Source organism: Acipenser ruthenus, chromosome 18, assembly GCF_902713425.1.
Source record: "Acipenser ruthenus chromosome 18, fAciRut3.2 maternal haplotype, whole genome shotgun sequence".
NCBI classification, from domain to species: domain Eukaryota; kingdom Metazoa; phylum Chordata; class Actinopteri; order Acipenseriformes; family Acipenseridae; genus Acipenser; species Acipenser ruthenus.
In genome coordinates, this window is record NC_081206.1 from 8,528,763 (window position 1) to 8,552,441 (window position 23,679).

General features: G+C 36.9%; 1 protein-coding gene across 3 annotated transcripts in view; it reads left to right on the top strand.

Moving 5' to 3' along the window:
- Positions 1 to 2,140: 2,140 nt before the first annotated feature.
- Positions 2,141 to 23,679, top strand: part of LOC117412189 (uncharacterized) — a 29,913-nt gene continuing 8,374 nt past the window's right edge. Inside the window, exons 1-11 of one of the 3 annotated variants that reach the window (XM_034905881.2) lie at positions 2,141 to 2,392; positions 8,182 to 8,307; positions 10,806 to 10,886; positions 11,495 to 11,668; positions 12,294 to 12,451; positions 16,617 to 16,793; positions 17,556 to 18,072; positions 18,323 to 18,485; positions 19,529 to 19,640; positions 20,378 to 20,468; positions 21,373 to 21,459. In XM_034905881.2, coding sequence (XP_034761772.2) covers positions 2,336 to 2,392; positions 8,182 to 8,307; positions 10,806 to 10,886; positions 11,495 to 11,668; positions 12,294 to 12,451; positions 16,617 to 16,793; positions 17,556 to 18,072; positions 18,323 to 18,485; positions 19,529 to 19,640; positions 20,378 to 20,468; positions 21,373 to 21,459 — 1,743 coding nt within the window. In that variant the 5' untranslated portion in view covers positions 2,141 to 2,335. The remainder of the gene's footprint in view (positions 2,393 to 8,181; positions 8,308 to 10,805; positions 10,887 to 11,494; positions 11,669 to 12,293; positions 12,452 to 16,616; positions 16,794 to 17,555; positions 18,073 to 18,322; positions 18,486 to 19,528; positions 19,641 to 20,377; positions 20,469 to 21,372; positions 21,460 to 23,679) is intronic. The other 2 variants (XM_058991140.1, XM_058991142.1) reach the window with 2 other exon arrangements.

Here is a 23,679-nt window from a genome sequence, read left to right on the forward strand (position 1 = left end):
AAATAGTTCCCGCTGTATCTCATTAATGCACTTATTTCTGATCTTAAAAGCATGACAAAACATGCACAGGAAATCACTTAGCAATCTTTATCCAGAGTATTTTTTTTTTTTTAAAGAGATAAACAAAATGTTCCTAATGCTCCTTTACAGTTTTAATCCAGTTCTTTGTTCTGAATCAGACCTGCTATATACAGCAACACATATAACACAAATTCGCCCGTTTTCTCATTGGAAATAGGTAAATTTCAAAATATCACTGTCCTGGTCACAAAAGCAAAGTTTGTGGGGAATAATAGCCATTTTCTATACTTTTGAGGCATAAGCAATTAGGAAATAACACTTACTACCCAGGAACCAAAAAAAAAAAAAAAATTGTTACACAGTGTTATAGAGCAAGTGTCATTAACTAGTGTCACCTCAACCATGCTTTAATTGCTGTTCTGTTATTGAGTTAAAACAGACTGGCTGGCCTCCATAGAAAACAATGGGTGAAAGTGTATTGTTGTTGTACAATTTGTCACAAAGCATTATTGTACTGTAACTAATGTGCTACAATATAAGTGCAGTTTAATTAGACACACTTAATGTAAAGTGTTACCAAAAAAATGTAACAGTATCCTTATTTTTAGCCTGTGACTAGTAATGAAAGGTGCTATATAAAATAAAGATTGATTGATTGATTGAGCATCTTATGTGTTTAGTATTTGTATTAATAATGGCTTTGAAAAATCGAAATCAAGTGAACATAATCATATCAAACAATAAATGGGTTAAGTACTTTTTATCAGTAAAATCTTTAGAAACTCATCGCACACAAGACTTCTTCTTGGGACACATTTTCAAACCCTTAACTCCAGTCTTTAATGCACTCCTACTTTTTGAAGGAGACAAACTATCTCAAGCTCATGGAAGACAATTAGGACTATTATACTCAGTCCCTTTGAGGCTTTTAGCAGGGCGCAGGATCTCTGCATAAACCGTGTTTAAATTAGTGAAAAAACAACTCAATGTGGAGTAGATTTTATGACTGAACTGGCTGATGAGGGTTAGATTTCAGATGCATTGCAGTGTAAAGCGCATGTGTAGAGTGTGTGCACCCCCTACAGTACCTACATGCTGATTTGAATTGTGCTGGCTAAACATTGAAATGCTGCTTATTTAGGCTTTGTACAGGTGAAACATTTAGCATCCTAATAACCAGAATGCTCTACAGCAACACTGTTTCACTCAAAACAAATGAGTTTCTTCACGTGTCACGTATGGCAGTGGTTCTCAAAGTGTGGGTGGTGAGTAGGTTTCAGGGGGAGTCACAACAACACATATATTGCAGTTTGTCCCAATTGACAAAGCAATGCTTAGATTTACAGTGCTGTTAAAAGCCTGTTTGTTTTTATGTTCCTGTCTTGACATCAGTTAAGATGGGAGTCAGCATTTACAATAAATGCGAGTGACTGTTAGAAGGGCTAAAGTTAATATTTCAAAGGATGCCTTGAGTGGGGTCCTCAATCAGGATGCCTAATTTGGGGACATCTGATATAGGTGACACACCAACCTGTGCAAGCCTAAACAAACATACAGTGCCCAATACAGCTTTATTATTATTATTATTATTATTATTATTATTATTATTATTATTATTATTATTATTATTAGCTGTAGTGGTGGTAGTAGTAGTCGTTGTCGTAGTAGTATTACATTTGATTGTCTTCAATGGTCCAATAATGTTTTTATTGTACAAGTTTACAACCCTATCAAACGTTCCTTGAGCAATGTAAGTACTGTATTGTCAACAGTATGTCCACAAAATGATGTATATATTTTTGTGTCACATTAGTTTTAACCAATCATCTCTTGGCCAAACCTCCATGCTTTTTGTAAGATTTATATATTTTTTGCTTTTTATTTATATATTTAGTAAACAGCAGTTTAGTTATTATTTTCTGGGGCTTAAGTTTGAGAAATTAATTGAAAAGCAGTTACCATGCAAGGGGATTAAGCACGCAGTGCCACAGTGCAGTGCTTGTTTTTCAGCATTCCTCGTACTGAAAACTGGTTTACATTTCTCCTCCAGGGAAATGAAATTTGATCTTACCCAGCACGTACCTACTTGATTTAAAAAAAAAATATATGATACTTCAGTCTCGCCTCCCAGTGTTCTTACATTTTCCACGTCCTCCACAATGAGGAAGTTGCCTTACCAGTAACCAAGGTGTTTCTCGGCACCGCCCGGTAGACAAAGCCATGGCATTCTGAGGAACTAAACACTGCAGAAAAACAAGCGTGGCTACTGCAAGCTCGTGTTGAGGAGCTCATCTTTGTTCAAGTTTTGGAAGACATGAGTAGAAGTCCTAAACCAATGGATATTACAAACCCGCCAGAAGCAGTGCCTCAAGTAAGACCCTTTTTTTATATATAGGTATAGGTATAGGAACTATTTTTCAGTTGTAACACTATAACGTCAGAGATTGGTAACTGCTGGTGACAACGCATTATATAATGCACTGTGTAGTTAGCATTACAATAGACGGTATAGTTGGTAATGGCTATGGCCACAATAGTTTGTTGTTGTTTCCACCAACAGCACTCGATTAAACTTGCATGTACAGTATAAGTCAGTAGCATGTCTGACTTTCGTTCCAAATGCTTTTCCGGCTGGGTTAGAACGTGGCGAACAAGTTATTATTATTATTATTATTATTATTATTATTATTATTATTATTATTATTATTATTATTATTATCAAAAGCTTAGAAACACGGTGAAATGGAAATTATTATGTATGCGTTCTAACTGCTTTTTAAACAGCTTTGTACAAGGAAATACATCATAAAACGTATTATTATTATTATTATTATTATTATTATTATTATTATTATTATTATTATGTATAATTTGGTTTTACAGTGAAGACAGAAATTAGTAAACGTGTTCCAATTTCCAACTCACTCGCTTACTTTTCATCAACAATTAATTTGCAGCCCCTGGATCAAAAAGGGGCATCCTCCATAAATTAGGAAGTACGTACCATTGAAGTTGATATATACCTAGTATCAATCAAAACATATTCTTAACATATCAATTGTTACAATTAAAAAGGTGTGCATTTATTCCAGCCCGGGGTTCCGTGCTGCTGTTAAATTGTATAGGCAGACTATTACCAATATCAATTAAATACTTTTTTTTTTTATTCTAATGTGCCAGGAATGAAGTTCCTCATTGAGAAATTCCCCCTTTAAACAAACAAACCGTCTTCTGTTATTTGTTAAATTTGGTTGTGTAACTTATTGTGGGTCGTTTTCACAAACAATTCAGCCCAGAGCTAATTTAAAAAAAAAAGTAGAAAAAAAACTTATAATGTTACTGAAGTAGAAAGAAACAGGTGTAAGCACTTCCTGAACTCTTCATGGGAGTCCAATCAACAGGCTCTATTCAGTGAGGCAGACTGACACCCCGTATATAGTAGTCATTTATTAAAACACCTCAAGATTTGTCATTTATAACCTTTTTATACCTGCATGAAAGCCTCAGGGTGTGAGAATTTACATTTTTGCCACTCGTGTGAAAAGTTTAGATCACTTTGTGCTTTAATTAGGCATCTTAAACAACTTTTAAAAAGGCTCCTGCATTTTACCATTTGTGGCTACAGTAGTCTCTGCGTATAGGAAGACCTCCTAAGAGAACACTTCGCCTAAGAGAACAGGAACTTCGCTTAAAAGAACACCTTCTTGGCACCGATAGCGATTTGTTCACAACGGATACAGTACTGTTTTGTAACCTGATAACTCATCATCATCAAACTTAAATTCAAATGGTTTATTCAGTCTTTTCAAAAGTGACTTTGTCATTGCGTAAGTATCTTGAGGCACACTGATTTATTCAATCTTTCCAGAACCGCCGTCATATCATTGACTCATTTTGTATTGATTTCCACAAGTGCACCTCATCGCAAAAAATGACATGTTAACAAACGACGAGATGTGCCACTGTTTCTTGCTACAAAAAGTTGGAAATTGTTCAAGCTCCTGAAAAAAACCTGAGCCAGGTGCAATTTGTGTTTCCTGTTCTGGTGAGTTGCTTCACCATTCTGTTAAATAATGTTGTGCATGTGTGGCGGAGTGTCCCACCCCTATGCATTATTATTTGTATTTTTGTTTGCGGCGCGGATAGAAGCGCTGTGTCTTTTATTACTTATATTTAAAAACCCTGTGAGGATGCATGACTGATCAGCTACTGATTATTTAACTAGCTGACAGTCATGCATCCTTACCAAACGCATGCAGACTCTGGCCAAGGGGTAATAAGATAATTAACAACTAGTTAACCCCTCGGCCAGAGTATAAGAAGCGGCAGCTGTCCGTTCTGGGGGGTGGTTGAGTATAGAGAGGAGAGTACGGGAGAGCGGAGAGAAAGAGCGAGGAAAAAGAACAATTGCTATATTTAAAAAATATACTTGTTTCTGTTTGTTTGGCCATCGCGCCTTTTTGTTTTGTGTTTTGTTATTGTTTAAATCTTTTGTTTTTGGTTTGTTAATAAATCCACGCTGAGTGCCATTGCATTCAGCTTCACCCGCCCATCCACTGTTTTGGTTTCAGTTACTTCCTGGTCCGTGACATCATCACACCTCACCACTGCGAGCCAGCCTGTCACAGCATGTCTTGAATATTGTTCTGTCACATGCATTCATAATTAATACATGCTGTGTTAAGCCTGGGACAGACAGGCATGGTGCGGCGTGGCACCCGTGGCATTTTGCTGCCTGTATCGCTGCCATTGCTTTAATATGGTGTTGGACGGATCAGTGTGGGATGATACCGCTAGTCCCGCTGTGATGCTGAGCATTAAATCCACAGTGTTTTGTTTTTTTCTGTCTGATAATCTGGTGGATTAACCAATCACAGTCAAGTAGTGGCAACAGGAAAAATCATGAATGAAACTTTTGTCTATGGAGGTGTCCAAGCCCCCTGAAGTGTTTGATACCTCCCAGGACTATTTTATTTTATACATCGCCCCTGATAAGCATCCTTCCTGTAGCCAGTTTGATCCTTTTTTTTTATTATTTCTGTAGTTCACTACTATTTTTACTAAATAACTGGCTGAGATGGTAAAAGGACATATTTACTAACACTTCAGTATTGGGCTACTTGTTGTCAGCAACGTATTGTATGTTTCTTTGCTAAGTTGATCGATCATTTCATACACCTGCATATAGATGACAGAAAAACAACTTTGATAAACAAACCAGTGTTTTTATTTAATAGAGTATGTGTGGGGCATTATAGCTATGGCCAAAAGTTTTGCATCACACCCTATAGAATTAACTATTTTTGCTTCATAAAGTCAAACTAAACCTGCTGAATAATGTTATGTTAACATATTGAATTATGTATCGTTTTGTAATTTTCCAAAATTGTACTACTATTGTAGTTTCCGGTACACTTTTGCAGCGTAAAGGAATATCCACTAGAAAGTGTCCTGAGGGCATCAGATAATTCGAGGGCATTTTTCCAAGCACGCCCACCTTTCACTTCCACAGCTCGGCAACTCTACTGAATCAACCCACCCTGACCCTAACTCAACCCCAACCCTAACTAGGGTTAATATTCCTTTGTGCTGCGTAGACTTTTGCGATATCATTTTGTGAGGCATGACACAGGCCCGGTTTTTGAGATGGAACCGTGTAACAGTAATATTATGCACACATGTAAGAATTGGCTTTCTGTGGTGATCTACTTTTTATTTCAAATAGCATATATCTGTAATCGTTTGCATGATTTATTTTAATTGCAAATATATATCCTGCCCACTATTACAGTTTTGTTACAGGATTCATCAGTTTATCTGTAATGTAATCACAGTTTTACATATAGACTGCTCGTTCTCAGGGTTCTGGGCCGCTTTGCTTTTATAATGTCCCAAAATCTGGGCCGATTTAGTGTTTAAGTAACGTCCCAAATTCTGGGCCGCTTTGCTTTTTTGAATTCAGCCCAATTTTTGGGATATTCTGCTCAGCTGACAGCCATGTTTCTAAGTCATGCCTGCTCTGTTTACCATAAAAAAGTTCACAAGAACTGGATCATGACTTAATTTAAGCGTAACCCTTAGTACATGAATCAAAGTTAGTGTATTTTTTTACTCTCCCCAGAAAACATTATTTGAATGTTTTAGAATGAAATAGATGCATGGAAATGCATTAAAGCAGTCATTTTCCTTTGTTAAAGGCTAATATAAAACACATTTTTGAGAAGGAACATGGTATTCCAAAAAAAGGACATCTCATTTTCTTATGTAATGTCCATCAATATATTGTAGCATTTCGGGTTCTTTTTGGGACAGAATGAGACTGTAACCATGAGTAGATGAAGGCTTTCTTGATTATTTCTCCATCCTAACATAAAAATGACCAACAGTGCTGCGTCACTCATGTGTTTCCAAGGCTTTAGCTGGAGACTACTGTATGTGTTCCTTTTCTCCCACTATTTTAAATGAATTGCATGTGTGGCCTATTGAAGCCATCAGTCACCCATTTGCCTATTTTGACAATTTCCCAAGATTTTCAGTTCTAGTGGTTTAATTTCATATGCACAACAAATCAATACTACAGAAGCAATGGGGTTTTCCAATGCATGTGCACACTACTGCATATGGATGTGCTAGGCTAGCTCTGTGGATCTGATATACTGTGGTACCTGAAGGCATGCGACTTCTAAAGCTGATCTTTGCAATAATGATGTTTTAAACATAACTAAATCTGACAATAAAAGTGGTACCTTTCTTTTGATGTATGGAAGATGTTGTCAAAACATAAGTGGAATACCAAGTTGGGCAGTTTAGTACATTTCTAGTATTATTCTAAATTTATTTCAGTTGCTTCACATTGTTGTCTTGTTTAAAAATCTGTTGCAATGTATAACCATCTTCCCTGTTAAAATAAGGAAGTGAATGTCATTTATGGTCAGGTAGGTAAATACATTAAAAACAGTATTTCAATACTTCTGCTTTTTAGATGCGGTATCTAAGGTAATTTGCAGATGTCCTGTATAAGAAGGGATGGTAACATACAATAAACAATAACAAGCTTATTTCTAAATTCAGTCTAAATAAAGTCTAACAAATCAGCACATCAGTGACATCCAAAGCTCAAATTATTTTGATTTATGATGAGGAAGAAAATGATTCTCATTTTCTCATGATTTACATGCCACCAAAAAGACTCAAGGGACTTCCAGCCTTATTATTATTATTATTATTATTATTATTATTATTATTATTATTATTATTGAACTGTCTTTTGGGAATGTAAAAAAAAAATTAACTGTCATTCCATAACTAAACTTTGAATATGTTTGTGGGACACTGAATATTTAAGATGCCTTTGAGATTATAACAGGCAGTATAATGGTCTAGGCATGCAAAGCATTCATCAAAGCGTAGATTAGCCTACAAGTAGTTCTTGTATTTTTTTCTAAAGTGATTAGAAAGAATTAGCTGTCCAGAGACCTTCCTGCTCTTACCATTAGTTGGCGATTATTTTACTGTAGTAGAAGTTTACTATAGTTTACTGTAATATATTATGGTAAATGCATAACAAATTGCAGTAAAACACTCTAAAGGCATACAAAGGACAGGCCAGCATGTAAATCATATAGTGGCTTGGTAAACCATGATTAGCCATTATTATTATTTTCTTAGCAGACGCCCTTATCTAGGGCGACTTACAATTGTTACAAGATATCACATTATTTTTACATACAATTACCCATTTATACATTTGGGTTTTTACTGGAGCAATCTAGCTAAAGTACCTTGCTCAAGGGTACAGCAGTAGTGTCCCCCACCTGGGATTGAACCCACAACCCTCCGGTCAAGAGTCCAGAGCCCTAACCACTACTCCACACTGCTGCCCTTAGCCATGGTAAGCATGCACAAGAAAATATTTTGTTAATACAATTACAGTACCAGAGGTTTTTGGCCAGCCTGTCCAAACCAGTCTGTAATGGAGTGGAGTGTGTAATTGGTGTTAAACAGAATGTCAAAGACATGTACGTGTTATTGATTGAGTTAGGTGGCTAATCTTCAGGTCAAGACATATTATTTCTCCTATATAAAGCTGTATGCAACTACTGATCTCTTCTGGACACTCTCCTGATATGCCTATGCACTGTGTTTCATGTTTCACTATAGCTGAGCAACGAAGAACAGCTAAGAATATTAAACAAGGTAAAAATGGGTGAGATGACCATCCAAGAAGCTTTGGTGTGGGCAAGCAAGGGGACAGGTGAAGCTACGAAACAAACCTCACAAACACAGGTAAGAAAAGGCAGTCTCAAGAATATGTTACAAACTAAATACACATCACAGTGAACATTTAGATCAGGTGATCAAGGAGCTCCATGCAATACTGTATCCCACACATAAAACATATATGAAATACTGTCCATTCTAGCGCTACAAAGTGTTGCTTTTGTAAACACTGTTGGGATCAATAGTAGTCATTTTATGCTCTTCAGCAGCTGTGCTGTTATTAATGCATCCACCCGAATGTCTGAAAAGTCATTTGAAATGTGCGGCTGTCTCAACTGCTTGGAGCTACACTTCGTGGGAGACCTGTATTTCATTTATGAAAGTAGCACTTTGTATTAGCTTGTAGCTCTGACTGCTATTTGTTTGGAATCCAGGAAATAGTGGCAGGGATGGGGTTAAATTCCTCTCCCTGCCCAGGTTTATTGTGTCAGGAGACTGGGGGTTGATTGGAGTAATTAACAATCAATCAACACCCAGCCACCTGACATAAAAGGAGGCCTCAGCTCCTCAGTAGAGAGAAGTAGTTGAGGAAGTAAGTGTGGTTTTTGTTGCTTGCTGGAGTTTTTCTTTGTGTGGTGTGTTTTTTTTTTTTTTTTTTTTTTTTTAAATTTGTGCAGTCCAGTGAAGGCAAAGTTCAGCCTGGAAGATTTATTTTCTGTAAGTTTTACTTGGTGTTTATTGTTTTTGTTTTAAAAACCTTTTGTTTGGCTCTCGTGCCTGTTTATTTTGTGTCTTTTATTTAATAAAAGTATTTTGTTTGAACCGCAGTCTCTGGGCCTCATCCCTTGCTCCACCCTGTCTCAGTGATATATTTATCTTGTGCTGTTTTAGCACACTTTTCTATATTTCATGTTTTTGCTGCAGTAGTGTATATCTGTCTAGGTATTTGAAACCAGAGAATTATTACAAAGCTGGTTGCTATGACATCCTCACAACACAGAGCAATGATCCTTCTGCTTATATGTGAAAAGACAACTTGAGTTTAAGGTACAAGCTTGACTTGATGTCCTTGAATGCATTCATAATTCTCTGCACTACGTATAATGTGTTTCACAGATCCTGTTTAGAATATTATTTTGTGGTACCGTATGCATTAGTTTCCTTTGCAAGATCTTTTTTATAAATTCTGTTGTAGGACCGAAATACAGACGTACTGATTTTTTTGTCACTTTTAAGTAGTGTTTGTCTGAACATATATATATATATATATATATATATATATATATATTCTAATGGTTAAGTTGTCTCACAAGTGCAGTACTCCCTTAAAACCTAATACATTCTGGGAATGACAAATAACTGGGGGTGAGCTAATGCTTCCCTGATGCAAAGTTCCCTGTGGAATCCCTGCTGAAGACCGACATCTTCACACAACCAGGACACGAACTGGCGCTCCCCTGACTGTATGACTCAATCTGCACGCCACGTGGCAGCGACTTTACTAGGTGTGCCACTCGGGGACCATACCTGCACATGCTGTTTTTAATACAGACTGTTTAACATGTTTGCATTATAATATCCACATAAGATGCTAAATACAAACCCCAGCTGTAATGAATGCACCTTCTGACCTGAGAAATTGTAAAAGATGAGGCTGTTATGAAGATACATGATAAATTGAACTCCCAATGCACAGATACACATGTCAACACCCACTGGCATCTCATAATAAAAAAGAGGAACATGAAGCCAAAGGTAGCTTTTCTCTTTGCACACAGATAACAGCACTGAGTACGCCTATTAACATATCACTTGGAAATCTGTAGGAGGAAGTACAAACTCTGGAGTTTTCTAACCATGACCACGGGATTGGTTTGTAGTATGCCTGATAAATAATCACTTTGTAGTTACAATTCCTGTTTTTTAAAGGTTCCGTATATTCATGTGAATGATTAATTCACAGAGAAAACTGTAACCCACATTTTAATTGCTTCTTATTCTTTTGAGATCATTTTTTTCTGGGGGGGACCCTAGCAACAAGCTGTATCAATACTATTAGGTGATCCTCTTCATGGAGAAGATAAAAGCATAAAAATGAGGATTTTTGCCATCCAAGTTCACAGTGTGGGGCTTGAGTTGCATAGTTCTTGTTTTGCATACCCACAGCTCCTACCCTGAGATATTTACACCATCACTGCTAGTGTATGTATCATCAGTCCCCACTGCCGGCATTTATAGTCTTACCATGGCAATTAACCCTCTGTTGCTTTTTAATGCTGGGTGGTTAGTAATATAAGTAAAAGTACTAAGTACCAGATTGATTCTCAGACTATTTGTAAAGTTCACACCATCATGCTCTACTGTGGATGTACTGCAGTGTTTTGATTTTTTTAAAATCATGAATATATTTGTGATGTGCTTACATTTGAACATTTATTTCAACAGAACCACAACTGTGATCAAACATGGTAAAGATCTTCTTTATGATCATCTGGAAATGTATGACGGCACCTGTCTGGCTGTCCTGCATGTTATAGTGTGTTTGATATCTGGCTTTGTTTCAGCAGCAGGTGGAAAGCACGTCACAGTATAATTTCAGTGTCTACAAATGCAACAGATACAGATGGCAGAAACGAATATTGCAGGTAAGAATATGTTGATGTAAATCCTCAGGAACTAAACACCATGGGCCAGATTTATGAAAAGCTTCTCAACAAAGGACAAGTTTAAGTATATATAGTATAAAAAAACTTATTTATTGATTTAGTTATGTAGCTTATGTTATGTAGCAGAGTAGTTACTTATAAAATGTTATAGCTAACTTGAAATCTGCAACTGTTTAAGAGCTGAAAACAATTAAAAAGGTCTAATTAAGCAAATTATCATTTCAATGAAGGGTCTAGTTAAGTAATTGAGAGCTCAGTTGGAATGAAAACCAGCAGACACAGGACCGGGGTTGAAAACCAGTGATTTAGCAGATGCTTTTATCCAAGCGACTTAGGGGTTAACTATGCATCAACAACTGCTGCTGCAGAGTCACTTACAAGGTGTTTTACATCTGAAGTTCTTTTTTGTTTGTTTTTTCTTTATGCAAACTGTTAATGTTACAGAATTAGGAACAGCTGAAAAAAACAAGTGAACAGTATAAAGCTATTGAGCTTTTCTATAGTTTTTTTTTTGTAACATGTAGCATTCATGTTTTTGTTGTCTTCAAATTCAATTTGAAGTTTAAAACACATTTATTGTCTTGCAGATTGATTTCAATTCAAAGGTTATTTGCAGCATTGAGAAAGGGACTGTGAAAAAGCAGTTTCCTTTTACACAAATCAAGTCCTGTGAAGACAGGGAAGGAACTAGATTCTCAATTTCCTTTCACGACCGTCAGGATTATGAGCTTGAAGCCAATTCTCAAGAAGACAAAAGAAAAGTAAGCATTATCTGCTAACTTGTGGACTCTTTAATCCTTGAGGAAGCTGCTTGTGACATTAATGCTCAAAGCAGCAGTGGAAAATAGGGCCCATTTTTATTTTTATTTTGAACAAACTGTAATTTGATAAATGTATGATTACCTAGAGCTACAGGGTGTGAATTCTGCACTGGTGTCAATACCTAACCTATAACTTGACCAGTTTTTGCAAAGATTTTGCAAAGCTCCTATTCCCCTAAGGTGATTTTAGCTGCATGACATCGAGCTTTGTTGCTATAGAAACATGGGGCATGATAATGTCTTTATACAGTATTCTGAATCCCGTATGAAAAATCATCCGATCATTGTCACTGACATTATGTTATGGTAATTAGTAGTCCTGTGTACAATACTAGTTTGTGATCTACAGAAAGTTAATATGTTGTGTGGGTGTCTCTTAGTATAGAGACATCATTTTACATAGTCTGAGCTCAGAATGGGATGACATTTTTTATACAATGAACACACTTCACATTGTGTATTACCTTATCACCTCAAAAGGGACAACTAATAAAATGAGTAATCACTTTTTGACACTTTTTTCTTTTTTTTTTTACAATGTATCTGTTTATTGTCTGTCTTTCAGATCATGCAGCTTGTAAATAAAGTTATATACAATAATATATATGTGCTTCCAACACAAGTTAGTTCGGCAGTTAACGAAGAACCCCCAAAATCAGGGATTATACGTGAAGGACGGCTGGATTTAGAGAGAGGAGAGCTGGCTTCTGTCAAATGGGTGAAGTATGCATTTCCCATCACTGCAGCGACTTGTTTAATAAAGTCATATTACACTTTTGGCTACCATTTTTTGCTGGAATAAATTGAGCACCCTACTGAAGGCATACAATTCACTATATATATATATATATATATATATATATATATATATATATATATATATATATATATATATATATATATACAGACGTGCTCAAATTTGTTGGTACCCCTCCACAAAAAACGAAGAATGCACAATTTTCTCTGAAATAACTTGAAACTGACAAAAGTAATTGGCATCCACCATTGTTTATTCCATATTTAATAGAAATCAGAATTTGCTTTAGATTTTTTATTCAACATAATATTGTAAATAATAAAACAAATGAAAATGGCATGGACAAAAATGATGGGACCGCTAACCTAATATTTTGTTGCACAACCTTTAGAGGCAATCACTGCAATCAAACGTTTTCTGTAGCTCTCAATGAGACTTATGCACCTATTAACAGGTAGTTTGGCCCACTCTTCCTGAGCAAACTGCTCCAGCTGTCTTAGGTTTGATGGGTGCCTTCTCCAGACTGCAAGTTTCAGCTCTTTCCATAGGTGTTCGATAGGATTCAGATCAGGACTCATAGGAGGCCACTTCAGAATAGTCCAATGTTTTGTTCTTATCCATTCTTGGGTGCTTTTAGCTGTGTGTTTTGGGTCATTATCCTGTTGGAGGACCCATGACCTGCGACTGAGACAGAGCTTTCTGACACTGGGCAGTACGTTTCGCTCCAGAATGCCTTGATAGTCTTGAGATTTCATTGTGCCCTGCACAGATTCAAGGCACCCTGTGCCAGGTGCAGCAAAGCAGCCCCAAAACATAACCGAGCCTCCTCCATGTTTCACTGTAAGTATGGTGTTCTTTTCTTTGAAAGCTTCATTTTTTCCTCTGTGAACATAGAGCTGATGTGACTTGCCAAAAAGCTCCAGTTTTGACTCATCTGTCCAAAGGACATTCTCCCAGAAGGATTGTGGCTTGTCAATATGCATTTTAGCAAATTCCAGTCTGGCTTTTTTATGTTTTTCTTTCAAAAGTGGAGTCCTCCTGGGTCTTCTTCCATGGAGCCCACTTTCGGTCAAAAAGCGACAGATGGTGCGATCAGAAACTGACGTACCTTCACCTTGGAGTTCAGCTAATATCTCTTTGGCAGTTATCCTTGGTTCTTTTTCTACCATTCGCACTATCCTTCTGTTCAATCTGGGGTCGATTTTCCTCTTGCGGCCGCGCCCAGGGAGGTTGGCTACAGTTCCATGGACCTTAAACTTCTTAATAATATTTGCAACTGTTGCCACAGGAACATCAAGCTGCTTGGAGATGGTCTTGTAGCCTTTACCTTTACCATGCTTGTCTATTATTTTCTTTCTGATCTCCTCAGACAACTCTCTCCTTTGCTTTCTCTGGTCCATGTTCAGTGTGGTGCACACAATGATACCAAACAGCACAGTGACTACTTTTCTCCATTTAAATAGGCTGAATGACTGATTACAAGATTGGAGACATGTGTGATACTAATTAAAGAAACTAATTACTATGAAATATCACTATAATCCAATTATTTATTATCTTTTCTAAGGGGTACCAACAAATGTGTCCAGGCCATTTTAGAATATCTTTGTAGAATCAGCAATAATTCATCTCTTTTCACAGCTTCTTTGCTTTATTCTATGACATACCAAAGGCATGCAAGTATACATGATAAAATAGCTTTTAATTTCATCACTTTTCAGGAGGAATGAAGCATTATTTCAATGAGCTGTAAGGGTACCAACAAATTTGAGCATGTCTGTATATATATATGTATGTATGTATATATATATATATATATATATATATATATATATATATATATATATATATATATATATATATATATTTTAGCTCCAAGAAGTTTGGGCTAACCTACCTGCCAAGTTCCTTCAAAAACTGTGTGCAAGCGTACCTAGAAGAATTGATGCTGTTTTGAAGGCAAAGGGTGGTCACACTAAATATGGATTTGATTTAGATTTTTCATCTGTTCACTCACTTTGCATTTAGTTAATTGATAAATATAATCTATTAACATGTCTATTTTTGAAAGCATTCTTACTGCACAGTACTGTATATATATATATATATATATATATATATATATATATATATATATATATATATATATATATATATATATATATATATATATATATATATATATATATATATGTATATATATATATATATATATATATATATATTAGTGTTTCTAAATGTTTTTATTTTCTTGTAATAATGTCATATTTTGTATATGGCTTATCCTCCTTGTACCGTTGATGAACAGACAAGATGATTGTTGTATGACATCTGAAATTAATACAAATAGTAAGTAAAAAGCAGTGCAACTGCATGAAACAATTAAATAAGTGAGGCTGAAAAGCACTTCCCTTACTAAAAAGTACTACTACATTATTGCTAAATTACGACATATTATGTTAGTATATAAAAGTGTTAGAATAAAGCAGTGCTCGGTAGTACCTAATAGAATTAGCAGACTGAATCCTACTTGGTATAGGCATGAAATGTCAGAGTTGCCTTAACTAGTGTGTTCTTCTAGTTCAGATTCACTTTGCATCATTCTGTTTCAGTGCTGGTGACTTTCTAAATCACCCCTGTATCCTTAATAGAATGATGTATAACCTAATGCTGCCTGGTACGACAGAGTGTAACCGTTAACCTGTCCCCTGCAACACTCCTCCTCCAGTGGATATAAAAAATACATCAATAAGAAATGGCCTGATTTGAAAACCATGCCATACATCAACTTCAACATAAAAGACAGCTCAGTTTTTCTGTTGCTGTAAAAGCCAACGGTACAGTTCTGTATGTTGGTTATTTAATGCGTGGGGAAAATGTCAATGAGATAACTAAGTGATCCATCACTGTTAATGTAAATATGATAAGCTGCAAGTTAATTCATTTGTATTGCCTTCAGTTTGATAAGACACCTTTATCTGTTGCAGTAATTAAGTAATTCATTAGTGCAACTGATACCTAACAAACAGACATGAAACACCCAATAAAATGGTAGTTTGTGTCAGTCGGGGGGGAAAAGCATTTAGCTACTGCTGCCTTATCTATTTGAAATGATCTAAATCCCTTGACATTTTAACATTCTTCAGGTCACCATGGTATATTTGCATGGTAAGTTATATTGAAAAAAAAATACCTTCACACCCAGAATACTGTATCGGGTTGCGTTGGGTGGGGGATGGAGAGGAGTGGTGCTGGCATGCTTTCCTGAGGTGTCGTTGGCTAGTCAACGATACACCAGAGATGGGACTTGCCCAATTGTTGACCCCTGCGAAGTGTCCCACCCACCCCATTCGCCATGGCGCTAGGGAGGCCGCACTTTGGTTGATCTCCGGAGTCAGCATCGCCGCTGTGTGGTCCAGTGGTTAAAGAAAAGGGCTTGTAACCAGAAGGTACCCAGTTCAAATCCAGGCTCAGCCACTGACTCATTGTGTGACCCTGAGCAAGTCACTTAACCTCCTTGTGCTCCGTCTTTCGGGTGAGACATAATTGTAAGTGCAGCTGATGCATAGTTCACACACCCGAGCCTCTGTAAGTCGCCTTGGATAAAGGCGTCTGCTAAATAAACAAATAATAATGATGCACCAGGGAGGCTGTAAGGAAGTTGATCCCTGGAGCCAGCATTACACGTCAGCCATCAACACCAGGCCAATAGGAAATCCACATTACTTGGCAGAGGAAAAGCACTGGAGGCTCAGTTCTGACTTCAATGTGTGCAGATGTTACAGTACAGCTTCAGTATGTCATGGTTGGTCCCCACCACTACCATCTCATTTTATCTGGGCGAAAGCTGAGTCCAATATTAGCATGAAGTAAATAGTAGCTACGCTCATGTAATAACAATCTATGATAGTGTTAAAGGCCCTATATATAACTACAAAGGAACCTACTGGCTGTTCTGACATTAGGTGAAAATATCTGATGTAAAGAAAATGACAATGGCTATTTCACATCAATATCAATAAGTGGCTCATTTTCATCATGATCCAAGTTTGAATGCTTGGAACGTGTGTGTTCTTAAATGCATAGTGGAGTAGATACTCATTCCTGTTGATTTGTCTTGTGTTCTGCAAGGTATTTAGTACAACTGCATGAAGGTGAGCTCATCCTGCAGCACACAGACCACACCACAGGGATTGAGGACTCAGACCCTTCCTCCACTGTCATCCACATCTCAGATGGTAACGCGAGCGTTGAGAAGCAGCATGGATGTGATGCCTTTACTGTGCACACCAAGAAAAACGAGTATCAGTAAGTACAAGACTTCTAGCCAACCATAATACATTAAAGTACCTGAGGCTGAAATTTAATGAGATCACAGCTTTGAAATTTCACAGAATAGAAATAGAGACTTGTAAGCGTGGGTTGACTTCCCTCTTATTAATCATTATCACACCAGAGATCCAGCATTCAAAACAAGAAGGCCACGGGTTCTTAATAGTTTCTCAATAAAGCCTGAAGTATTTCAAGCAACAAACTGGGAACTATTCAGAAAATCTAAAGTACATTAGTTTGCATTTTATAACCATAACTCAAATAAACTATAAGATAAAACTTGTTTCCTCTAGAGACTTCATCAGTTTAATCATGTTGTGAATTTGATTGATTCAATTCATACAACAGGGTAATGATAGCATGAATGTTGTTTATTTTTTCAATGTGGATTACAGCAAATAAAAGCATAGCAATAAAGCATAGTGAAAGCATGGTAAAGCATAGGTAAGCATTGTAAAGCCCAGAGAGGTACAGCAAAGCATATTAAAAAACATGGCAAACCATGATAAGCGATGGTAAAAGCATGGGAAACTGATCAAAACCCATGCAGATTTGCAGGGGTAAACTTTTACAGGGTCAGGTAGCAAATCACTTAGCATAGTAACCCTATTTTGGTTGGGTGGAGACACCAGAGCACCAGTTTTTATAGGGACACAGGCTACAGAATGAGGTGCTGAAGCAGGGTGTTTGTGGCCTAGTATAAGGAGTGATATGGTGGCATTTTTCTCCTCTTTGTAGGTTTAGGGTACCGGTTAGCTGTCAGTTCAAGAGTACAGAAGAAATAAAGAAAGAGCGGGATGAATGGGTACTGGCCATCGATAAGTTTTGTCTTCACTGGAAACGTAAATCCCAATTCAAACCTGAAGATGATGGGATATATTCAGTCATACAGGAGAGTCGGGTCATGGACATCAAAGATCAGGTGGCAGAGAAGGAGCCGGTTTCACCTGTCAGTGGAAACACACCCCCCCCACTGCAAACGTCCCCTTCGGAACCAAACGCTGCGAACGCTGTTTTTCCCCAGACCCCATCTTCTACGCAGTTACCTCCCAGTAAACTGGCACAGACGGTGTTTCAAGCTCCTTCTCCGAAGTCACCTGCAACAGTGCCTCCTCCCCCAGAGTGTGTAACGACACCATCCATCCCGGCACCGCCCCCACCTCCACCACCTCCACCACCATCTCTAAGTCTGCAATCCAAATCTATATCAACGAGGACAAAAGCATTTCACTGGGACCTGCTGTCTCAAGACAAGGTGAGCAGTCCTTAAGGGATAAGCAACGACAGGGTTTATTCGATTGATCTACAAACCGTCCCTGTTTAAATAATGAACAAAGGACCCAAGTTTATAAAAATCAAACGCCCAACAGTGCAAATTAGTCTCTTTATCTTAATTCCCTGTTAAAATAAGAAAAAACTCAGGAAGGTTCATAAAGATCAGCGACTGTTTCAATGGAATAGACTCGACATGTGTTGAATTATTTGGACACTGTTATGTTTTTCAGATTCCAAAGTCTATATGGACACAGTGCAACACAGAGAAGATCAAGATAGATGCAGATATGCTCAATGATCAGTTCAGGGTCCAAGAACTAGGAACCATCGCTGGAGTGGAGTCTGCAACAAACCATCAGATCTTGCTAAATCAGAAAGTGGCACATAATTTTAGTAAGTTAACTTGTTTTCTCATATTTTTAGGTTGTGTAAAAAGATATAAGGGTTTAATTCCATTAATCACACCTGTGGGTTTTGGAGTATTAAAATAATTATTGATTGAATAATCTTGTCTACCTTGTCTAATATATATATATATATATATATATATATATATATATATATATATATATATATATATATAACCCTGATCTGTGTTTCAGTGAACCAGGAGATGGTGCTGCTGGATTAAAATTCACAGTTGCTTAAAAAATAAAATCAGGAGATGTTCCTTGCATACACCGGATCTAAATCCCATGGGTTTTAAGAACAGTGTTAGTTTCAGAACTCCACTTAACACATGCTGTACCTACATTCTGAATTACTAGAAGGCAAGGGATTTTGATATTGATAGCAGTAAAAGTATTCAACTGGAACCAAACAGTTTTTAATATGAAGGGTGACAGTAAAAACCGTTCCCACATGAAAGTGTGTATGACACTCTTATACTGTAAGCCACAGGGCCAACTGTACATTACTACTTCCGCAGTGTCTAGTGCAGACACCTTATTTGTTTAAAACATCATTAATAATCAGACAAGGTACACTAATGTTGTTTCCAGATGTGTCCAAAGGGTGGCAGCAACAGACACATTAAATACTAGGAAACTGAGGATTTTCCTTCACTTCATGCACGCCATGGTAAACAGCCACACAGGGTTATGCAGGTCCAACACAATGTAAATGGTATAGATAGAGAACATGCCAAATGCAATACGAACCGTGGACCACTTTATAATAGAAATACTACCCTCTGAAGTGGACATTGTCCCAAGCTCAAGTGCTGGATACGGTCCAGGAGATATTGGTTGGTTTTGCATTTAAAATATACATATTTTGAGCCAGGAATGCTATTAGTAATGAATATTGTATGTACTACTACTTCAGAAATACAAGTGCATTACTGTAATATTTACTTTGATTACTACTGTAGGTTTGATTCAGTTAAGCATATCAAATCTACTGGGGTTTTAAACACATTCTCTCTTCCAATGCAGATATTTTTCTCAGAAGCTTTGATGTAAAGCCCTACGAGCTGAAAGAAAAGTTACACATTATAAACGCAAAGGACGGCGGGCTTACAGACGAGCAAATCTCATCCCTCCGGAGGTACGTTGTGAAGTGTCTGATACTGTCACTTTTACACTTTTAAATCTGTAGACTGCTGTCAAAAATATTTACAGCCCATATAATTCTTTAGGGGCAGTAATTACACAGTATAATTGTTTAATACATTTTTAAACTTCTAAACAGGTCTGATTTTAAATGGGTCAAGCTTTTCTGTTTTTTCAAAGTCTGAACATAGATGAACGCAGGAATCCTTAGTATAAATCTTCCCAATGTATAGGCTTACTTTCCTCTGATCCCAAATTTTTACTTTGCAACTTTTTAGGGGATTAATTGATCAAGTCACACCCCATCAGGATAAAGCGGATTATTATTATTTTCTTTTACATTTTAGAGAACCAGTGCACAGATTGAATCAACCACTTTTTTTATATAGCACAAGTGACTGATGCAATTCAAGGTGATTCCTTATTGCTGTAAAATGCACTTAAAAATCATAGAATTTTACAGACTGGTTTAGAGGCCTAGAAAAGGTAACCACTCAACATGTCAACCTGGCTGTTTAGATGTAACGACTTCTTAAGAATAAAGACACATATGCATGACACTTGTACAAACTAATATGCCATGTCGCTAATAATTTAAATGCTGTTTAAAACTGATATCCCAGGAGTTTTTCAACACTGGTAAAAGTATGATTGCTGGTTTGCAAACTGTAACCAAAAGTTTGCTAATAAAAGCAAATGCTTGTTCACACTCTTATCTGTATCTTTTATTAGGTATGTGCCTACACCAGATGATATAGAAATGTATAAATCATACAAGGGTTCACCATCCGAGCTTCATGTGGTTGACCAGTATATGATGGAGGTAAGAAGGAACATGCTTCATCCAGTATTAATGAACTGGATCATAGAGGTCTGGTTGCTGTAGTTTAACTCAGTTTGTACTGTATTTTATTTTTATTTGTTTTGTATGAAGCAGGCAATGCAAGTGAGAAACAAGATAATGTATATTTGGATGTTTTATTTAACATCATGTAACCAAAGAAACTACAGCATGATATTGCAAAAGTCTACCGGAAGCCATAATAGCAGTACAATATTTCATGTTAGATTTCAAAATTTTCCAATTTTTGTCAGTTTTTTGTTAAGTATATGGAAAGCTACAAAAAGGTATGTAATTGAATGTGTTAATGTAACATTATTCCGCAGGTGTCATTTGACTTTATGAAGCAAAATTTGTTAATTTTATAGGGTGATGCAAAACTTTTGGCCATAGCTGTATGGGCCAATGTAAGAACCTATTTAGGGAAATAAAAGATATTTCACACAGAGAATGCAGGACTGATTACACACACACACACACACACACACACACACACACACATATATATATATATAATATTGCAAAGTTATAAAGGCACAGGCAATACAACAGTATAGCAAAGGTTAGTAAAAAAAAATGACAAAGGAAGGTTCTGTTAATGCATAATATAAGCACATGAAAAGAATGCTAAACTGATGAAATACCATGGTAACTGCTACAGTACCATGGTAACTGCTATAATACCATGGTAATGGCAGTTATATGTCATACTCCAGTGCATGTTTTTTGACAAGCAGCAAGCAAGCCATTTTTCCTTGCTTTATCTCAATTAAATACAGAACATTCTTCTGACTCTGATGATGATAAATGATGCTCTTCAAGCTCTTTAGAAAAACTCTTCAAACATCTTAGTGAAACATGTTTTAAATTGCATTTTTTTCCTTAGATGTGCAATATTCCCAATTTAGATAATCGACTGGACCTTTTGCTCACGATCAGAGAACTTCCGATTAGTGTGGATGACCTTCAGCCTGTAAGTATATGTCATAAAAAAAGGTTGTCTTAAACTGTGTGTTGATGGTCCATTGAAAGATTAAGGGCATGACATAACACATTTATACATGGATGAATAATGATAATAAACTGAATTTGAGCATAGCAGGGAACCAAATCACGTGCATGTGTGTTGGGTACCCAAAGGTATCAGACATTACAGACCTTTTTATTTTTTATTTTAAAATAATGCTGAATACTGGACAGTATCGCAGAAACTGCTCTTGTATGGAACCGGTTAAAAGGGTTTTATTATAATTTCGGTTTCATTACAATTAAAACTTTGCTGCAATGCACTCTAATTGCATTTGAATCATTTTTGTACACTTCTTAAAAAATACAGGATAGATATATGGGCATTTAACACCCTGCGGTTTATTTAAAATTATTTTAATTCTTAAAACTCATAATAAACACTTCATAACCATTTTATTTTGTTTAACTGAGAAAACCATGTTTGAAGTTTATGACATTCAATGGCTACACTGGTAAATTACAGGTTATTGCTTCAAATACCATAAATATGGTTTGATGGCATTTTACACACAAAACTTCACTTCTAGACAAGAACTCAATAACATCACAGAGTCTGTTATGATCATTTGGGGATCCCCACATCCTGAGCAATTTTAAAAGTGATGGGCTTACAGTGGTAATCTAATCACTCATGAATGCCGTGGTTTTTATCACTTTAAAGATGCAAGGTAAGATACAAGGTTCTGGGTCTCTTGTGTTCAAAGTGTTCACTCAGAGCATTCATATCATACCAGAATGCTACATTAATAATGCCCCCTGATGCACGTACAGTATTAATTTATATGTAGATCATGTGCTGGCCATACACATACTGCCATGGGTCTGAGAAGTCTTTTACACTGTCGGGTGTAGCCAATAGCCTGAACTCCAGTGAATACTATATTTTCAATATGTTTTTTTGTTTTTTTTTAAATGTGCTTTTCAGTTTAAAAAGTTAATAAATAAAACAAAAATCAGGCTTTCAGTGTACCTGTGGTGCAGAGAGCGAAGCCAGTACCATTAATTATGAACTGCGTGAATGTGAGATGATCAGATTTCTAGAAACAGTACTGTGAAGAAATCAGAATGCTCTGGGGAAAAAATAAAAAATACTGCCACAGTGTTCTTCTCAAGGTTACCGAAGAATTCATAAAATCCTGACAGCATTACATTCCTTAATAATAGTTTTTTTTTTCACTGTAACTTGAATATACTGGATAAAAACAATCAGAATTGTGTTTTGAGCTTGCAGTTCTACATTTCCTCTACAGCACAATGCAGATTATTTTGTGCAAGAATTGTAGAAACTGTTAGCTGTAAGATTTAACAAGCCGGCTGATTAAGGCCTTTATTAGCATTAGCATTTGTACATTGATACCAGCCAAGCTGGTTTCCAGCTGTGTCGAGCTTTCTCTTGAGTGAGGAGTAAGTTGAACATACAGGTAGTGGACAAAAAAATGGAAACACCAATGTAAAGTCACTTAATAGGGTGTTGGGCCACTATGGTATCCCACTCCATGGAGTTCTCGGTGGACCGTTTTTGATTAAACTGGCTGCTCGCGCCTCAGGTTGAAATTTGCAGTCAATTGATCTGCAGTTGCTCGCCTGTTTTGTCTTGCACTTCAAATTAATGCACGGATATCACGATCCTGGAGTATGCGCTTCCGCCCACTGTTGCCCTTTGCTGATGATGTCTTTCCCTCGGAGTTCCATGCCGATATCACCTTAGACACCGTTGCTCGTGAAACATCAGCAAGTTTAGCTGTCTTTGTCACTGAAGCTCCTGCCAAACGCGCCCCAACAATCACCCCTCTTTCAAAGTCACTGAGGTCTCCTCTTGCAGCCATGCTAGCCATAATTATAGGCAACCAGGCCTGTCCAGCATTTATACGTGACCCTAAGCATGCTGGGATGTTATTTGCTTAATTAACGCATGATCCACACCTCTGTGGAAGCCCTTGCTTTCAATATACTTGGTGTCCCTCATTTACCCATTTTTTTGTCAACTACCTGTACATTCAAACTAGTGGGCTACAGTTTTGCTGTAAATCTCAACATATTGCTTCATATTATTTCCCCTGACCCTCAACCTGTACACAAGCCATTTAATCTCAACGAGAGAATCCCTGACAGCAGTGTATCACACAGCTCTCCCCGTTACATAAAGTATAAGGACAGTAATGCA